This window comes from Cucurbita pepo, chromosome 3 (genome assembly GCF_057944985.1).
Source record: "Cucurbita pepo subsp. pepo isolate OVF chromosome 3, ASM5794498v1, whole genome shotgun sequence".
NCBI lineage: Eukaryota > Viridiplantae > Streptophyta > Magnoliopsida > Cucurbitales > Cucurbitaceae > Cucurbita > Cucurbita pepo.
Window position 1 is genome coordinate 13,232,687 of NC_141800.1, and position 19,832 is coordinate 13,252,518.

Here is a 19,832-nt window from a genome sequence, read left to right on the forward strand (position 1 = left end):
TATTCGGTTATTTGAACGGCTAGACATAACTTCGAAACTAATAAATGGTGGGAGGGTTTTACATGTTTTCATTCAAAAGAGGTGAATTAGGCAAATTGAAATAAAAAGCAAGACTTTTGACGGTTGGTTAATTCTATGATAATTGATACAGTCAAAGGCATAACATATTAACATATTTTGCCTTACCCTTTCATTCTATCTAATAAAATGAACAAACCATATGTAAATGGGAAGACCACAAAACCTGAGAGGGAAGCAGTAAAGATGCAGATTTCAAACTGAAGTCTCAATATCCATATTCATACCAACAAGTACACAGCATCCACAAATAAAAAGGGTTTGGGTTTGTTCCTTCCGTTAACAATAACACAATTCGGTTCAACATCCCCATTTAGCCTGGCATATCAGCAAGCAAGCAATCCAGAGTGACCACGAAATCCAAGATAAAGAGGAGATGGATCAGCCGGGACCAACTTTGGGAATGTCATAATGCTCACTCATGTTCGCCAGATATTGATTGAAGTCCTGGATCCGGTCACGATGTGATTTATTTGCTTTCTTCGCCAGTCTATGAACATCAATTCTCTCCTTCTGTTCGATGTAACGTTTTTCCGCTGGTGTTAGATGGTCATCGTAATGAGGAACCTTTCCATCCTCCGTTGACTTGTTCGCCTCATCTATTTCTTCCTCCTCGTTCGCATCATCGGGCATTTCACCACTTGCAGCACTCCCGCCTACATTTGCCACCCAAAGAGAGCAGATTCACAAACATCATGGTGAGAACAATAAATTTGAAAAAAAAAAACACTCATCAATGACGATGAGGACTGAGGATCCACTCGAGGCTTGAGATGTCTTTCTTCTTAAGCAAGGCTATTCAAAGTTGGAATGGTATGGCCATCACTTATGTTATCTATATTCATAGTAAGATAGTTCATCAATCAAAAGCAAATTCTAAAACTCTAGTCTTGGCATGATTCTTGAGAAAGGAAAAGTTCCGAAGAACTAATAAATATGAAACAAATCTAAGGTGTAACATTAACATCCACTGACCAAGTTTGGTTAAGCTTTCCTGGCCATTGTCGGGCATTTCAAAAGCTGACAGCAATCCAAGTTCAATATTGACTGTGATGACAACGGAATTTTATAGCTCATGGGTACATATCTAAGATGCTGTCCAAAGTAAAGCTATAAGGCTGCTATTATTTTAAATGAACTGAGAACTGAAACTGGAGCTCTCGGTTGTCTATCATGCTTAAAAGGGAGCCAGAGCATAGACAAGACAGCCACGAGAACCAGTTAGGTAGTGTATTTCGGCCATGCAAGTGTTCTGTGGTCCACCATAGGTGTGAGGACTTTTTCGATGTGGCGCACCGCTTTTTCACTATTTTATGGGTCAAGAAGGACATGTCCGTTTGTTGGGGCTTTGGCCACTCTCCAGGACATTTGGTTAGAGCAGTAGGAAGATTTTTTTTTTTTTTTTTTTTTTTTTTTTTGGTAACTTTCTAGGAAGTAAACCTGATCTTGATTCGTGCCTCACTCAGGCTTCTATCTTATTAGTTTGCCTTTCCTGTCCTTCACTACCCTCAACAGAAGTTATATTTCATTACTGTGTAGAAAACTAATCCAGTGTGCTTCAAAACGAACAGGTCAAAAAAAAAAACCCCATAACAAAAAGATTTAGACACGTTCTTATCACCATCCGACATGGTTGCACAACATGAAGCTAGGAATCTATTGAATCTTACCATCTGATAAGGTATATGAGCACGAATATGTCTACCCTACGTAGATATTCATAAAGATAACTATCTCAACCAACTCACTACTTAAAGAAACGTTAATGTGTTCCCTTCCTTCCTCATTTCAGCAATCAATGGTTCTTTAACCGAAAAAAAAAAATCAATCAACCGTTTAAAATGAAGATCTCCCAAAGAAGTTAAGGTTACGGCAGGCAGTTAACCAATATCAATTCAACCAACAGAACAGGGATCTAAACCATGGTGGACCCACAATAGGGCCTGAACAAAAATAGTTAATTCTCTTGCTTGTTTATGCACTGATGCCTAACAACTCTCTGGCTTACAAGACTATAAATCCAAATTCAAAAGTTTTGTATGCGTATCGAAAGTAAAGTTTGTCTGTATGATGGGGGAAATATACAGCTCTCTACTTTGAAGTGCTAGCCGGATTAGTTTTCATAACGTGAGCTAGGGCATAATCGTTTTTCATATATAAGGGTCCCTGCAAAATTCTCGTTTCGTTATTTTTCTTCATGTTGAATGTGGGAATCTACCGGTTCTAATTTCAACTCTGCCATGAGAATAATATGGATAATTCGTAAACATGCATTCACTCATATCCAAGCCAGACAATTCCAGTAATAATCGAACAACAAACCTGCCGGATGCTCGTTTTCCAGTTCTCGAGATGCTTGATCTTGATGCTTTTTAAGTTTCTTTTTCTTCTTCACCCCACCTACTTTCACATCAAGAGCTTTCCCTTTAAGCTTCAACTTCCCACCCACAACATTATCGTAGGAAGACATTGCCTATCAAAAGGAGAAGAGATATCTTTAAGAGGATAAAAAAATTTCAACAAGCTACAGATTAGGTGTTTTTGCCCTAATTGGAGCTGATACGGGGGAAAATACAACTACAGTCCAAGATAGCGTTTATTTCAATTAACGACGAACAACCACATAAACATAAACATGGAAATCAAAAATCAGGTCATCATTTTTCCAGTCATCTTGGATTGTCAGTTAACAACCTTAGGCTGTCCTTGGAACTTCGTGTTCTTCGAAAGCCAACAAGAGAAGGAGATAGAACAATAGACTTCGGAGGAGAGAAAATCCAACAAGGATATGCAAATGGTTTGAATCACATCCCATAAATACATACATAAATTGAAGGCAAAAGAAAAGGAAGAAGCTGAAAGCAAGGTATCGAACGAACTTCAGAATCAAACCTGGAAGACCTAAGAAAATCTCTCCACTTCAGAGGACGAGATTCAACAATTGCAACCACGCAGATTTCAATTTGCTTCAATTACTTTCATATCATGGATAAAAGATGCTCTTGTTCTCCCTCGTTGCTACGGACGGAAGGTGGGTACACAGATTTCGTTCCAAACCAATCCGACCTATTACTCGCAGCACAAATAAGAGTGTGTAAATCAAAATTTCAAAACCAACTTATTCAATGGATTTTTTTTTTTTTTTTTTTTCTTAAGTTGAAAATTGTCTTTTAGTATGTAATATTTTAAATTACTAATTACTTAAATTATAATATGAGTTAGTCTAAATTAGAATATTTTTAATTTTTATATATATATATTTGAACTATTATTTGTTAAATAAAATTTAAAAAAAGATATATTTCCATTTTTATAAGTAATTTCAATTTAAATTGTAAATGACATGTGGAGGAAGTGAAATAGAGAGATTTTTATAGCTTTAAAAAAAATTATTGTGTAATATTGTAATTTATCTCAATTTAAATAATATTATTAAAAAAATAAAATTATAGGATAAAAATAATATATATCTTTATTAAAAATATTTATATATTAGGCTAAATTAATAAAAATATCAATGTTGTCTTAAAAAAATACATTTAATAACCATAATCTATAAAAGAAAAAAAAATTACTATCAATACCCTACCTCGTGATATCATTATATGAACGAAAATTATTTATCTATACCTCATAAATATAAAAAACTTCACAAAAATTATTTATCTATACCTCTTAAATATAAAAAAACTTCAACATCCTAGCCAATGATCCGAGTTGTTTCCCTCGGACACAACTAACTAATTTATTTAAAGTTATTAGAAAATATCTACACTTCATAAATATAAAAAACTTCAACAACTAATTCATTTAAGTTGGGAAATAACCAACTTCAAAAAAAAATTGTCCATTTAGATGTTAAAATTTTTATATTTATATTTGAAAATGCTCATAAATGAAAATTTTTATTCGTTCCACCATTTAAAAAAAAAAAATTAAGAAACTTCTAGAGATTGAAGAATGAGATAAAAGGACTTAAGCGAACAAAAAAAAATGAAAAAAGAAAAATTGTTAATAAGGAGATAGAATGTAACGACCCTAAATTTCCACATACTCAGAGTCGCTACTAACGTCTCATGCTCATCTATAATGCGGAAATATAACTCTTACATGAACATAACTGATAACGGAAACTTCAAAAAAAAACGTTTAAAACAACTTCTTCTCTGGAAAACACAGCCATGGTCTTACGTGTTTAAATATGAAATACTGAAATTTAGAGAAAACAAAAACAAATACAAAATAATTTAAAACAATGAGATGCAAAACAACATATTCTAACTTAAGACTAGATTTAAATATGAGTCTACCCTATGCACGTGCCACAGTCTCTGCTCGCGATGCCGCCGTCCTCCGTACAAGTGCGCCTTGCCTTTACCTGAAAAAATGATGTGGCACACGGCCTGAGTATTTCAAAGAATACTCAGTAAGTGGCCCCACTATAGGGGGCCATGCAAATGCAAACACATGCAACCATGATTTAGAGACCTATCTCTAATCATCTTAGGGGTGGCCTCCAGTCTCGAACAAATTGAATGTGTAGTACTTCCTTACACACGACTCACACGTGCGAGTGTGAATCCCCAGGGCGCTCGCACACCTCCTGGACCCTCTGGTCAAGCTAATCTGTAGCGACGTCCGGAGGTCAGCGGAACCCCATAGTGTCATGCACCTCATGAACACCCTCATCTGTGTGCTTTCGCACCTGTGCGCATATGCGCTCATCATACGGTGCGCGTCCGCACTCATCATCTCTAGAGGAAGTAGCCCTATGCTTATGAACATACACTATGCATGAGGTCCCTCTTATGGTGGTAACAGGTCGTTTGGTGTCGGTTTAAGGGTGGTTTGAGGGCTCGTCGAAGAAACTGGACACTCGCTGACGTTTGTCCGAAATCTCTCTCTCTCTCTCTCGAAATTCTCTCTTTTCTCCCTTTGCAGGTGTTCTGAAGATGCTGGGCTAAGGGTGAGTGTGCTGTGGCCGTCGTTTCGCATGGGTTCCGCGAAACTCGGCGGTCGCCGGAAAACTCGCGGGTTTTCCGACGACTGAGTTCTTTTTTTTTTTTTTTTTTCGTTTTCTCGTTTTCCTTTATTTATTATATATATATATTTTTCTTTCTTTCCCAGGTCGTTACATAGAAAATCAAAGATGTAGATGATTTATGAATTACAGATAAAAACGATGTAAATAACTTTTTAAAGTTTAGTATTAATATTTTAAAATAAAAGGATAAATATATATTTTTTAAATTGAATGTAAGAATATTTTTTTAATAAATTTAAAGGTACTATTCAAACTTTAATATTTATAATAATTTACCCTATACTTTAATTATTAATAATCATGAGAATTCATTAAAAAAAATCACTAAATAACCATGTGTAAATTAATAAATGGAAGAGAGAGAAAAGGAGAAGAGAAGGGAAAGAAGAGATGAAAGAGTAAAAGTGGTACTCCCACTTGAGGAGTTGATAACTCCCCCACTCTCTACTCCTCCAAACTACGCCTAGTTTATAACAAGTCATTAGGGCCAAAGAAGGGGCAGATTGTTTACCCACCCTAGTAAACACACAATCCAAAATTCAGCGGTATGTACAAAACAGTACTAAATTAATCTTCCTCTACAACCACACAGTAAATAGATAATGGATTGCATTACATGCAGGGGCTACCAACGCACAGTGCTCATTATTGCTGGTTTTGCTGTCTTTGCTGGCCGAAATTAGGGTGAGTCTGTTGCATGTTCTGAAGTGGAAGCATACCAGATTGGAGAGACTGTGCGTTTGTTGCCATGTTACCAAATGCACCTTGTGGGGCAAGCTGCTGCTGCTGCTGTTGCTGTTGCTGTTGCATAGGCATCATACCACCCGCGCTGCCTCCTCCCATGTTGAACACTGAGGGATAAACACCGGCTGCTTGTTAGAGAGCAATATCGTAGAAATGTTACACACAGACAATATTATTATTATGCATCTGCCTTAACCAACACATCAGTGAGCCAAGGGACTACATACTCTGATCACTCAGAATTTGAGCATGGCTTCGCTGCGGATTGCTCCCATACTGAAACAACAAATTAAATGCCAAGTGAAGGGGAAAAAAATATTCGAACAATGATAGGGGTACAGACTAGAGTTATGTAAAAATGATAGTGATAGTGCCATAAAGAATACGCTTCTGAAAAGATGTTAGAACTGCTCTAGTTTGTAGGAGACATGGTACATATTGGATCAGTAGCATATGGCAGTAAGAAAATCTGTCTGTATATTGGTTACTTGTACTATCAATTATTGCGCTTATAAATAGAATTAGAAATAATCCTAAAATCTCAGCCTAAAATGAATGAAACGTAAAAATTCTTTTAAATAATCTTGGACATTTGGCCAAATGGTGTACATACGCTGCAATATTTGATCACTTGGATCTGCTATGAAGAAACTCAGGTTACCAGAAAGAATGATCATGAAGTATTTGCACAAAAGAGGAAGACCTTATTGAACTCAATCAACATATACAGTGATAATAAACCAACTGCAAAGATAATTTCCCGTAATTGTCGTCCCTAAGCAGCTTAGGATGTTTTTTTATGAAAGACTGAGAAAAACAGATCATACAAAATTAAAGCCGAACAACAAAGAGGAAGAAACAACATCCATTTGTATTTTCCAGCTTAATATACACTATAATAACAGACTACGTCTAGATTTGCATACACCGTACACCCCAGCCTCCTATCTTCCCCTCAACAGCACTTGGGGAAAAAAAACATTAGAAGTTCAACGAGCAAATTAGAACAAACCTGCACACGTGGCATGAGTGGTTGCGATGACATTGTAGCTGAAATATTTGGAATCTGGAAAAAAAAAAGATATAAATAATTCAGTGACAATTAAAAGAAAATAAAGATAAAATGTATCATATTGAGGTGTCAACTGTCAATTTACGTTTTTTAGAACTATAAGTGGAACCTGAAACCCCAATTTTTAGTGTGTTAAAATTAAAACAGGTTGTTGTATTATACAAGTCCCAGCTGTAGTTTCGTGGCAAATTTGACCTTTAGGCCTTCATCTCCAAGGCTACATATTTGAACAATACTATTTCTATTAGTCATGGACAGATCAAAGTGCTGCCCGAAAGAATTTCTAAATCTCAAAAAGATGTGTCAGAAGAAGTCAAATTCTAGATCAGGATTTAACTGCTAGTGAAATCATTGCAGACAACAGATGTCACAAAAATGAGTGATTTACAATTACAACTAAAGTTTGAGGAATTCATGTCTCAGTTATCATCAAATTACTTTCAGATTTCATTTGCAGAGGAAGAAAATGGTTGCTTCACAACTATGAGGCAACTTTATTATGATTATTATTATTTCTTTTGTGATTCTCATTTTGGGAAGATTTAGTGTATCATTTGTATTTTGAGTCTCTATAGTCTAATCATGGTTGTAATTACCCAACAGTTTTCATGACCAGCTGGAGATTTGTTTTGCAACTCTAGTCTTTCTATACATTTTCCTTTCTCATGGAATGGAAATTTTCTCTTATCTGAAAAAATGCATCTTTTGGTTATAATAATTAAAAAAAAAAATTAGGGTCTTATGTTAGAAAAATGTTATTTGAATAAAACAAAATCAGTAGGTAATAGGATAAATTGACTGCATCGCGTCACCAGAGAGAAGTATCAACAATAATTGTCCACGTTGACAAGTTGAGAATAGGGACAAAAATTGCCTAAAAGAACAACCGAGATGAAACTCTAGGAGCTGCAGTTTTAATTTCGGTAAAGCAACACAGCTACTTGTGAACAGAAAGGAAAAGATAAGCTCATTCATGTAGGAGCAGTAAATATTTACGTAGTAGCAGTAAAAGCAACACAACACAGCTACAATGCAAGGGTCAAAGTTGTCTTCTCACCATACATAGTAGCAGTGATTTCACCACTCGAAACAATAAGTTTGAGGAAAAGTGGAAAATTAACCTAGAATAGCATAACATTTACTTCATGCAATCTACTTGTTGATGGTAATATTAATCCAACTACATCTAAGAAAGAAAGAAAAGGGAACACAAGATATTAACAAAATGAGGGATGGAAATATCTGACCATTTGAGAACTTGGGGTAGTCTGCGCAGCATTAAACAAACTACTGTTAGCAGCACCAGAAAACTGGCTCAAGTGACGATTCATTTGATTTCCTTGGCCAAGCTGGCTTTGAGTAATGCCATGTTGAATGTGACCAGAAGACATCTGCCTTCCCTGAAATTGCTGGTGTGCCAATGGCTGTGAAAACTGCATCTGATGCTGTCCATGAATCTGGGATGGTTACAAAATAAAATAAAATAAAATATAACTGATCCCAGAGAAATCAAGGAGCACAGTCTGCATTGTGCCTCCAAGTATTATATTCAGATGCTTCTATATTGATAACTCTCCTTGTGTTGTGAGTTGAGAGGTCACCCAATTTACAACACAACTGACTACAGTTTAAAATATCTTTTTTATGGGACTTCACTTAGAAATATGTCTTTCTCAAGTTATCAGTAGATGGTATTCGTGGATGAGGCAAGTATTTTGCAACAGCCATGCATAAATAATCTGATGTTAATCAATAAGAATACGCTAATAAAATAATTGAATAGGCCATGGTTCTTTTGATATCCCAGTAAGATGACCATTAAATTGCCATCACTGCATTTCTTTTTCCTATTATAGTCGAGGAATAATTTCTGACTAAAATAGTACCATAAATGTTAATATCTAATTATAATGATTTCATGAACTAAGAAGGTCCCAGGGGAAAAGATGGACGATGCTAAACATTCTAAGTCTTGAAGAATGAGTCAGTAAACATTGAGAAAATTATAACAGATTAAATTGTCCAAGTGTTATTATTTACTTTTAGTACCAGCAAGCATATTACCTGTCCTATTCCTTGCATAGGAGATTGCCTCATCTGTTGTTGAGCAAGGAGTTGCTGATGCTGAGGTAGTTGCATCAATTTTTGCCTTTGCTGGACCTGAAGTTGCTGCTGCTGCTGCTGCTGCTGCTGTTGCTGTTGCTGTTGCTGTTGCTGCTGTTGGGTCTGCTGTTGAGGAGAAGGTATGTTCATAACATTCGCAGTTGACCTTGGAGAGTTAGCATATGGCAATGGTGACGTTGTGTTGTCAAAGGATGTGGCACCAGAAGGCGATGCAGCTGACCTTCCAACAAGTTGTGATCCAGGAGGCTGCTTTAAATATCAAATGAAAAGGACAATCAACAGCAATTGCAAAAAATTGAAATTTCTGATTATATGCATGTGTGTACGACATACAAGAAGGTAAGATAAAGAGACCATTGATGTTATGATGCAGAATATAAAGAATTAGAGTTATTACTAAATCTAAATATGCAAACCAAGCAGTCCAAGTGCTCAAGTTCAAAGTCAATACTGATGCAAATATTCGTAGGAAGAGAAGGGAAAGCAAGAACTGCGAGAATTGGAGAGAGTCAGCAAGAAACTTTTCAAACTTTTAATTCCTGACAGTACCGAATATACTACCTAACCTCATAAGGATGAAGGAAAGATATAACTCACAACCAAAGAAATCCTAATAAAATTAGGGAACTACTGACACAAGATAATTCAATCACATACACTAGGGAACCTCGAATGAAATGAAATCTGTTAGCCAAAAGTTGTTTGCCTTAGGAGAACTCAGAACACATTCTATAATTCAAGGGGGTGCAAATAAATCAGAGTTGAGGAACCGCTTCAAGGGGCAAGGAAATCATCTCACCTGTAACAATGATCCTGGACCACCAATATTATGTGATGTTAGAGGAGTATTCTTTGCATACATACCTGATAGACATTTTGTTAACTTAGTAAATTAACAACAAAAAACTAGTGCAATTTAGTAAATTAATATATAAACCACTCATGCTAAAAAAAAAACAAAAGAATGTTACCAGATGTTTCATTAAAACTCTGCACTCCATCACCTACATTCAACACATCTACCAAATGCATCGGAAGTGTTGGAGTAATCTGCCGTTGATCAATAGGTAATCTTAATCCTGCATAAACAAGAGATGCAAGCAAACTGAGAAATAAAGTTACAAATTATTGGCATAACAAGGACTACTTTATTTTTATTTTTTTTATTTAAATGAGAAAATTAACTTCCAATTGAGAAAAAAATGACAAAAGACCATTGTAACCAAACATGAAATCCAACGAGGAATCAAACATCACTTGAATCCTTTTCCAAGCCTCTAAATACTCTATCATTCATCTCTCTCCAAAGATCCAACAACAAAGCACACACCCGACAAGCCACTATGAACAGCTCCTCCCTAAAAAGAGGATGGAGAATGTACTCTTCGATCACCTCATTTCAGTTCTCTATGGTGGGTTAGCTGAAAGTCGAACGCCTGCAAAAAAAATAACTCCACACAAAGTGCGCAAAGTCGCATCTCTAAAGGATATGATCAAGGTCTTCCTCTACCTTTTGAGAGAGAATATTGTTGAAAGATATGTGTATTCCCATTACAGACCTTTTGAGAGAGGATATTGTTGAAAGATATGTGTATTCCCATTACAGTTGACCTCTCCAATTTATTTAGTTGGATTTTATTTAGATTTTAGTTACCTAGTACTTAGGGATTATTATTTAGATTTATCCTATCTAGGAATTTATTTAGATTTCCTAGTATCTACGGTTTCAGATAGATGATCTATCAATTTAAACTTAGTCAATCCTTCCATATAAAAGGGACATGTAATTCTTTAAAAACAAAGAAGAAAAAACAACCATCTAATTTAGGCTTGCAACATGGTATCAGAGCCTTTCTATTCTGGAAATCTGATTAGAACCAAAACGCTAACTTTATTGGTGAAGCCTTCATCGCTGCCGATCATCCATCGTTGAAACTTCATTCAGAGACTTCAAAGCTGCCATCAAGTTTCATTCAGAGCCTTCATAGTTGTCATCCTATAACCAATTTCTATTCAGATTGTGCAAAAAAGGTAACCGGTTACTACCCTGCTGATTCGTTTTTGTTGACTAAATTTCTTCCCAGATTAAGATTCACCATCATGTCAGAAAAATCTCAAATCGTTCTTCCAATCATCATCACAAAACATCAAATTTTTTAGATTTTGACTTGAAGCATTCAATAAAGGAGAGAACCAAAGGTGTCGGAGGAAGAAAAGGAGGCCTCAAAACTAAGATCTCCAAATCCATCAAGTCTAGACTCCAATTCTCGAATAGAAGAATCGGACGGTACCTTAAGAAAGGTCACTACAGAAAACCTACTTCGTAGATTATGAGTCCAGTATCAGCTCTACTGTCGTAGTGTTACCAATTGAACCATACACTCCAAGCGGAGTAAGCACGAGAGAGACAAGCAAACCCCGTGGAAGTGCTCCAAGGGGAAAGTATGCATGAGTTATGTGCTCTCACGGCTTCAACGGACGGATTTGCTGGCAAAATAAATTTATTGAAGGCCTTCATAACTTCCGTGGACAAATTTATTCAAAATCCTCATATCAAACGTGAACAAATTTATTCGAAGCCTTCATAGCTAGCTTGAAAAATTTATTCGTAACCTTCGTAGCTACCATTGACAAATTTATTCGGAGCATTCATAGCTACCATTGACAAATTTATTCGAAGCCTTCATAGCTACCGTTGACAAATTTATTCGAAGCCTTCATAGCTACCGTTGACAAATTTATTCGGAGTCTTCATAGCTACCGTTGACAAATTTACTCAGAGTCTTCATAGCTACCATTGACAAATTTATTCAAAGTCTTCATAGCTACTATTGACAAATTTATTCGGAGCCTTCATAGCTACCATTGACATATTTATTCGGAGCCTTCAACTATCAATGGCAAATTTATTCAAAGCTTTCATAGCTACCATTAACAAATTTATTCGAAGCCTCATAGCTAATCAGCATCCACCTAAACCAAATTTATTTAGTGCCTTCATAGCTACCATTCACGTCGTGCCTTATCATTGAAGTCATATCGTTGATGTCGTGCGATCAATATTGCACATAAACCTATCTGGTCCAAGTTGACTAATAGATATATCCAATCACTTTGAGGGGGTGTCGAAGGATTAGCCTTAAATTAGGAGATATGTGTAATTTATAAGTTAGTATCCAAGCTGAGAAGGAATGATATCTATTACTCAGCTTGAAGGGGAGTAATAGACCTCCCTAATTTATGATATCTATTACTCAGCTTGAAGGGGAGTAATTGACCTCCCTAATTTATGATTTATTTACATTTAGTTACTAAGGATTATTATTTAAATTTAGTTACCTAGTATTTAGAGATTATTATTTAAATTTAGTTACCTAGTATCTAGAGAAATTTAATTACCTAGTATCTAGAGATTATTATTTAGATTTACCTTATCTAGGAATTTATATAAATTACCTAGTATCGAGGGAATTTAGATTATCTATCAATTTAGATTTAGTTAGTTTTCCCTATAAAAGAACCTGTAATTCTCTATGAGAAGAAAAAACAGCAAATTTAGACTTGCAACAGATGCAAGTCAACCAATGAAGGCCACTTTCTAAAGAGTCGATCCGAAGTGTGTGTCAACTCGCACATGAATAACCTTTCAGATAAAAAAAAAACAACCTTTTTCGAAATCATGATCTTCGAGAGAGACAAGAAAACAGAAACTCTAATGGGATAAGATCCATCAAACAAAGACATCCTTATGAGAAAAGACCACGGGTTGGCCACCAGTTACTCTCTTTTTAACACCTCATACCCTTTGTTTTGCCAGAATTAAACCAACCTGCCATATCAAAGCATGGTAGCGTGGGCTTGTGACATAGTTGGGGGATTTAAGAGTGTTTGGGAAGTATGAAAACCAATCGTTTTGGGGCTACAACTCAACCGGGTTTCCCTAAGGTGTGTGATTGAGCTTAGGAGCAAAGTGTCTATCGCCATATATGCATGCTCCATAATTCAAATGACCATCTCTAAGGAGCGGCATCACTCACATTCAACAACATTCTACTTGTCCTTCCTCTCACAGCAATTCTTTTCACAAAATCTCAAACAAATTTGCCACTTAAATCAACTCTGCCGACAAGACAAGTTATGATTGCGTTTCAATTCATACAGAAATGATAAGAGAGGAAATGGTTGCTGCACAAATCAGAATGCCCGTATTCAATTATGCACCACAAATTGATGAAGTATATCATGAATTAAGAAATAAATATAAAAATCTGTACTTTTCATAGATATGTGACAATTTGGCAAGTTTAAATATAAATATTATTTTTTTGGTAAATAGCTCAATCACTAGTGACTTACGAGGCATGATACAGAACTAAACAATATATGACCTACAATTGATTAAAATTAAGATATCAATCAATGACTATAAAAGTAATGAAGTACCTTCCCCAAAGTTAACAGCAGCTCGGAGTAAATTCTCTTGCTCCTGAATTTTTGCAGCTTGAGCCTTATCTAAAGTTGGAGCTATTGCTGGCCCTTGACGCATTCCGAAACAATATGCTTTCCGAGTCTCAGCTAATATTTTTTCAGCACTTTCACAGGCTGCTCCAATCATTTCAATTCTAGTCTGTAAGAAAGGTAAACCTAAATGCCGGAGGACTTTCTTTAGAACTCAAGGAGTTGTACAACCTACAGTTATTTAACGAACTTCTAGTACCTTTAACTTCTCAATCTGTGTAGATATTGGCATATTTTGCATCCCAAGTAACAACTGGTCACGTTTTGAATTATCGTCTACCTCCATCTCAGGCAATAGTTTTGAGGACAACATAACTGGTAGTACTGGGCTCACAAAACAGAAGAAAAAAATTAGTGGAAATCAAAATTTCACAAATGAATTATTGTCTCATCTTCCTTCTCTTGAAATACTAGTTGAGGGATCATCTGCAATACTAATTTATGTCTACCATGCCAGGAAAAAGATGTAAAATAAGCATACAATAGTGAAGAAACACCAACTTCCAAGATATTCCAGCAATTACAGTTATGTGACATACCAGACACCCAAATAGAAGGGCTAACATCACAGTTAAGTACTGTTCCATAGTAATTCATTTTACTATACTAATAAAATTAAGCTTCGAGATAATGAGAATTGTGAGTGCTTATGCTTCTTCTCCCTGCTTTGGTGAGAAATAAACATGGCAATTGCAGATAAAAAACAGATATAGAATCAGTTTGGAAGACAAGCCATTGCCGCAACCAAAAGCCAAAACAGTATATAGAAGCACCCTACAATTGATATTTATTCAAACACACATGAAATATAAAATAGTTATCAAACCAAATCCCAGGCAGGAGGCCTCTAATTGAGGGCCAGGGAGCACATTCAATCCTGAAGATCATACAAAACTTTGTCAACCCAAGGCAAGAGTATCAACCACTAGTCTACCTCGCTTATTTACATGAGTAGAGGTGGATAGCTTGCCACCAAATCTTCTTACAAAGCTATAAAATCCTTCACTTGGACAAGATTGCAAGCACACCGGGCTAACATGGCCGGACAGCCCAATAATGCACTTCTAGAGACCGAGCCTAAGTTATGAGACACACTTGCACCCAACTGAATCTTTTCATTTGGACCCCAATCATCCTTCTTACAGTAAAATAAAAACTAGCCATAAAAGGATATAAAAACATTTAAGGATGATTCAAATCACATACTCTCTGTGTTTAAAAAGCTAACAATTAAAGATCATCTTGTGTTGCATAAGAACTTTTTTTTCTTTCAATGACTTAACTTGTAAGAAATAATAATATGTTGAACAACTTTAATTGACATTTTCAATGTATCAACAAGACATATTACACTCAAGCCTTTTCCAATGGTTAAAGATCGTCTTGTCTACATCTGCACAGCGCCTAATGTGCAGTGTCTAGTGACTAATAGCCACAAGTAAGACACTACGTGGCCTCAAATAACTAGCCAACAAACTATATCGTCACAACCACGTAGGATAGAGTCAAAAATCAATTATTGAAAAAATCACTTGTGGCCTATTTATATACACACAGTCTACTATATATAAATATTTTCTTTGATTTTAAAAATGGTTTTATGTTTTATAAATAGGGAAAAAATCTTGAAATATGTGCCTGGCAGGTTTTAAGAAAAGAGAAAGAAAGAGAAAAAAAAACAATCTCAAAAACAAAGGATGATGGTGGTGATCATATAGAAATATATAGTACTTCCAGAGAGTAAAGGCTTTAATTTTGGGTATATTTCAAAAATAAAAATAAGATAACATTTAATGAAAGCACGTTAACAGAAAGAAGATCTATTAAACAAATATAATTAGAACATGTGGATGCTCCATCAAAGCTTCCCCCAATGGTTGAAAATTGGAGGATCAATACTCGATTGAGGGGCTGGTCAGGCCACCGTTGCATACAGATATTAAAAGGGCTTAAATTCATCATCACATCTTAGAACAAGGAAACCTTTGCCTACATCAACTCATGAACAGTCCAAAGCTCCCAAAGAAGATCTATTAAATCCCAGCTTCTTTCATTGGCAGCCAAATACGGGTCTCTTTGGAGAAAAAGATGCAAATCAAAATGGCTCAACAAAGGGATAAAAACAGCAGTCTTTTCCACAGAAGTGTGGCTGCCAAGAGAAGGAAAAACGCCATTCTTGAGATTCTTCCTAAAGATGGTAAGAGCTTGCTGTCAGAGAAAGATATTGAGAACAGATTTATTCAGCTTTGACAAGTTATACCAAGAAAGAAGGCTGCAGATTTCTTCCCCACCCTTTGAATTGGGATCCAATTACTCTACAGCACAATTCTGAACCTGAAAAGGCTTCCACAGAAGAGGAAATTTGGCAAGCTGTTAAGGATTTGGGATTAAACAAATCTCCTGGATTGCATGGTTTTGCAGCCAAGTTCTAAAAAAGATCTGAAACATGATTAAGTCTGATATCATAAGGGTGTTCCAAGATTTTCTCAAGAAAGGTATCATCGTTACTAGTCTCAAAGTCCGTTGAAGATTTTTGGCTCATCACTCTCATATCATGTATGTACAAGCTTATTGCAAGGATATTATACGTTAGAGATGTTCTTTTAGTCAGTGGCTTGATGGGCCGCTTCTTGATTGAATTGCCTTCTCGATTGATCTAATTATTCTTATGCAATTTGTTCTTCTATATATATCTATATATATATATATATATATATATATTGGCGTTTGATATTATCAGGAAGGCTAAAAAATGTATTCTCCACACCATCACAGAATTTCAATTTGCATGTGTTGCAGGTAGGCAAATGCTCAATGTCTTCCTTATAGCAAACGAGCTCATCGATGAACGAAAAAAAAGAAGGGAATTTCCATGAAACTAGGAATTGAGTGAGCCTGTTAACAAAGTTGATTAGGGTTTCCTAGATAAAATACTTGTGGCTAAAGGCTTCAAGCAAAGATGGAGAAAGTGGATTAGAGGGTGCATCTCATCAACAAACTTCTCCATCATCATTAACAGTTAGACTAAAGGCAAGACTCTTGATTCTAGATGACTACATCAAGGTGACCTTCCCTCGTCTTTCCTTTTCATTATTACTGTTGATTGCTTCAGTAGAATTATGATACATCCAACAAATAGGAATTTGAGTAAAGGTTTCGACCTAGGTAAGAACTGTAATGATATACATCATCTACAGTCAGACGATGATGCCATCATTTTCTCCATAAAAGGATGAGCATGCTTTATCTAATTTTTTTAACATTGTTAGTTTTTTTGAGGAAGCATCCACGCACAATGTGAATCACCAAAATCCAAAATTTTGGGTCTACATATGGAAAATCAAAATGTGGAATGTCTAGCAAACAAGGGTCTCTCGAATCAGTCAAAACTCTACCTTGGCCTTCCTCTCAATGGCAAGCACCACTCTTGCTCCTTTTGAGATCATAAGGGAGGGAGACTCACTCTATGCCACACTATTAAATCTCCTGTTGTCAATATGTCATGCCTTTCGAGGTGATTCAATCCTTAGAGAGCTTTTTTTTTTAAATCTTTGAAAAGGAAATTGTGATAAAATGGGTATACATCTTATAAAATGAGAAAATATTATCCCCATGGAGAACGAGAGGCTAGGATTACATAGCCTTATGAGCAAGAGCAAGAGCGAGGCTTTACTGGCAAATGGATTTGGAGATATCAAGGAGAAAATTGGCCCAGGAAGGTCGTTGATGCCAAATACTGCTCTACTCTTGAGAACAAAAAATCTTATGGAACCTCTATATTTATCCTTTGCCAAGGGACCATGGAAAGCCATCTTAAAGCACCATAATCTGATTCATGCTCGGATGACTTCCAAGACTGAAGATGTGGCTAATACTTCATTCTGGAGTGATGTTTTGCTAATGGATGACATATTGGCACGTAACTTCCTTTTTACTATATGATATTTCTTTGAAAAAGAAAATTGTTGTCAAAGATATGTGAATGACCTTATCAAAAAAGAGATATGAGGAGGACTGAATCAAAAGGTTAGAATCTTAGGCAAATAATGAACTTAAAGGATGTTGAATGAAGCTAAGGAATGGTACATTCTTTGCACCACCTGTCCTCATCTCAGCTATCCAAGTCTTGGACAAGAATCTTCAAAGCTGTAACCAAATGTTACTTTCACTGCAAACCCTCTCTTGCTGATCTCTCACAATACACCGTCTATCCCCCACTTATATTATACCATTTGGAAAGACCACTACTTTAAGAAGGTGAAATTCTTACTCTAAGAGATTAGCCACAAGGCGGTACACACATGCTAAACTTCCATGTAGAATATCTTATATAAGTATATCTCCTCGTTGGTGCCCTATTTGCAAGAATAACTCCAAATTTCAGAGCCACGTTTTTTTTTTTTTCATGTGAATATGCACAAACTTTTTCTTTCAACATCTGGATAGTCTACGACTCGCCCTAATGGTCTTACTCTTAGCCTCTCTATTACTCTTATCAAACATCCTTTTTGAGTTCCAACAATCGTGGGATGGGGGATCAAACCATCAACCTCTGGTATGGTAATTGGTATTCCATTAAGCTAGGCTCGAATTGGCTATTTGTGGACATCCTTTTAAAATAGAAGAGAAGCTCCTTTAGGTGAACTTTGTCAGGGCATTCTTTTGAAGTTCTTCGCAAAGAAGTCCTAAAAGACAAGGAACTTCCTTTTGATTGGATTGTTTTATATGAACTTTGATACTATGGTTTATTTGGCTACTACTTGGTATAAGTGCTCCCTCTTTTTCCATCACTACCCCTTTTTTCTTTCTTTTATTCATTTGGAGAGACTTTATGTAACTCTCTTGGATTCGGGTTTTTCCCCTCTTTAGTAATCTCATACAGTCAATGAAATCGTTTCTTATAAGAAAATAAAAACAAAATGAAAACAAAACAAAACTATATGTAATATAGGAAATCATTCCAAAAAAAAAAAAAAAAAAAAAAAAAAAAAAAACTAAATGCATTCTCTCAAGGCAGAAGTTCAAAATAAACAAGCAAACATTATCTCGATGTCTTTAAGAAGTAATTTCAAGCACACAAAACAGAAATTGTCATATTTCCTTTTACTCCATGCTACCAAGTACTTGGAAGGGATGCAGGTGCATACTTGTAGAATTCTCTGCATTAACATTCTTGGGATGTACAACAAAAGCCTTGGAAACTTTCTTAATTTCGTCAACGATGTTGAAAAGCTCGAGATTCACCATAGAATATTGCCCCAATATGTCTTGCCTGGTGTAGAAATCAACTACACATTTAGCCAGATTTGGAGAAAATTGAATATATATAGAGAGAGAGAGAGATTACGATGCTTTGATGTTTAGAAAAATAATTAGTACATGTAAGTCCAGAAGATAGGAAAAATGATTTACTTTCTAACATCAACGAGCTATTAGGAAGTGTAGATGAAGCGAAATAAAAGAAACTACATGCTCGAGTCCTTCCCCTCCCCACATCAGATTGTCTTTTACTCCCCGGCAGAAATAACACAACGATTCTCAACGTTTAAACAACATAACTTCAGTTTTTTATCAATCGAAAGCCAATCAGGAACTTAAAAATTCAAGCATATTTGGAAAATATCACAAGAAAAAACGATGCGAAAGATGAAAGTGGACCATTTAGGTGTCGTATTGGTGCGACCGTAGACATCAAAATCTTCGAGGATCCGAGAGATGGCTTTAAATAGAGTAGTAGCTCGAGTCTTCACAGCCTCCAGGTTCAACTGTTGCTGTACCGCCTGGTTTAGCCTTTCTGCGACAACCACCTGCGGCGCCAGGAGAGGCTGTTGCTGCTGAGGCTGATTCTGCGCCACTCCATCCATGGTCGCCATTAGCGAGAGACAACAGTAGCCCTGTTGACAATGGCACGCGACGAGAACAGCTATTGCAGATCTCTCTCAGGGCCTGGCGAGGCTTGCTGAGGTGCTCCAATTGATACCGTTTTAACTGGAACCTTGCTCCGTTCGGGCTTTAGGGGTAACAAAACAAGGAAATCTATTCATTGTGTTTTTTTTTTTTTTTTTTTTTTTTTTTTCAATTTTCGCAGCCGAAAATTCGGATTTTAAAAACAATAAAATATTTAATATTTAATATTTAACGACCAATTTGTATAAAATTAAACCTTCAAATATTTAATATCTTTATAATTTATTATTTGAAAATAATATAATTTTACAAAAGGATGCTAGTAGAACAAAAGACAAGAAAGGG

The 19,832-nt window shown here is 35.9% G+C and overlaps 2 protein-coding genes across 4 annotated transcripts; both read right to left on the minus strand.

Annotated features, from left to right (window-relative positions):
- Nucleotides 1-245: 245 nt before the first annotated feature.
- Nucleotides 246-3,165, minus strand: LOC111790381 (7-dehydrocholesterol reductase-like protein). 2 transcript variants are annotated; one of them, XM_023671267.2, is made up of 3 exons: nucleotides 2,958-3,165; nucleotides 2,401-2,551; nucleotides 246-734 (listed from the first exon to the last, which is right to left on the minus strand). In XM_023671267.2, the coding sequence occupies exons 2-3, from the start codon at nucleotides 2,546-2,548 to the stop codon at nucleotides 460-462; spliced, it is 423 nt and encodes a 140-aa protein (XP_023527035.1). In that variant the 5' UTR covers nucleotides 2,549-2,551; nucleotides 2,958-3,165; the 3' UTR covers nucleotides 246-459. The 2 variants fall into 2 exon arrangements, with proteins under 2 accessions (XP_023527035.1, XP_023527034.1); XM_023671266.2 differs by having other exon boundaries at nucleotides 2,971-3,164.
- A 2,348-nt stretch (nucleotides 3,166-5,513) lies between these two features.
- MED8 (mediator subunit 8) lies at nucleotides 5,514-19,597 on the minus strand. Of its 2 annotated transcripts, none has more exons than XM_023671224.2 (11): nucleotides 19,239-19,597; nucleotides 18,728-18,852; nucleotides 13,780-13,904; nucleotides 13,506-13,689; nucleotides 10,034-10,141; nucleotides 9,862-9,926; nucleotides 9,003-9,308; nucleotides 8,186-8,395; nucleotides 6,879-6,932; nucleotides 6,094-6,142; nucleotides 5,514-5,973 (listed from the first exon to the last, which is right to left on the minus strand). In XM_023671224.2, the coding sequence occupies exons 1-11, from the start codon at nucleotides 19,451-19,453 to the stop codon at nucleotides 5,768-5,770; spliced, it is 1,647 nt and encodes a 548-aa protein (XP_023526992.2). In that variant the 5' UTR covers nucleotides 19,454-19,597; the 3' UTR covers nucleotides 5,514-5,767. The 2 variants fall into 2 exon arrangements, with proteins under 2 accessions (XP_023526992.2, XP_023526991.2); XM_023671223.2 differs by having other exon boundaries at nucleotides 9,003-9,311.
- Nucleotides 19,598-19,832: the final 235 nt, after the last annotated feature.

Excerpts from the sequence above, each read along its gene's own strand:
- LOC111790381 (XM_023671267.2), bottom strand. The coding sequence starts at position 2,548 with ATGTCTTCCTACGATAATGTTGTGGGTGGGAAGTTGAAGCTTAAAGGG. Across the intron at positions 735-2,400 it reads GGAAAACGAGCATCCGGCAG|GCGGGAGTGCTGCAAGTGGT; the intron begins GTTTGTTGTTCG and ends TGGCAAATGTAG.
- MED8 (XM_023671223.2), bottom strand. The coding sequence starts at position 19,453 with ATGGCGACCATGGATGGAGTGGCGCAGAATCAGCCTCAGCAGCAACAG. Across the intron at positions 9,312-9,861 it reads GTCCAGGATCATTGTTACAG|CAGCCTCCTGGATCACAACT; the intron begins GTGAGATGATTT and ends TGATATTTAAAG. Across the intron at positions 5,974-6,093 it reads TCAAATTCTGAGTGATCAGA|TGTTCAACATGGGAGGAGGC; the intron begins GTATGTAGTCCC and ends TTTATCCCTCAG.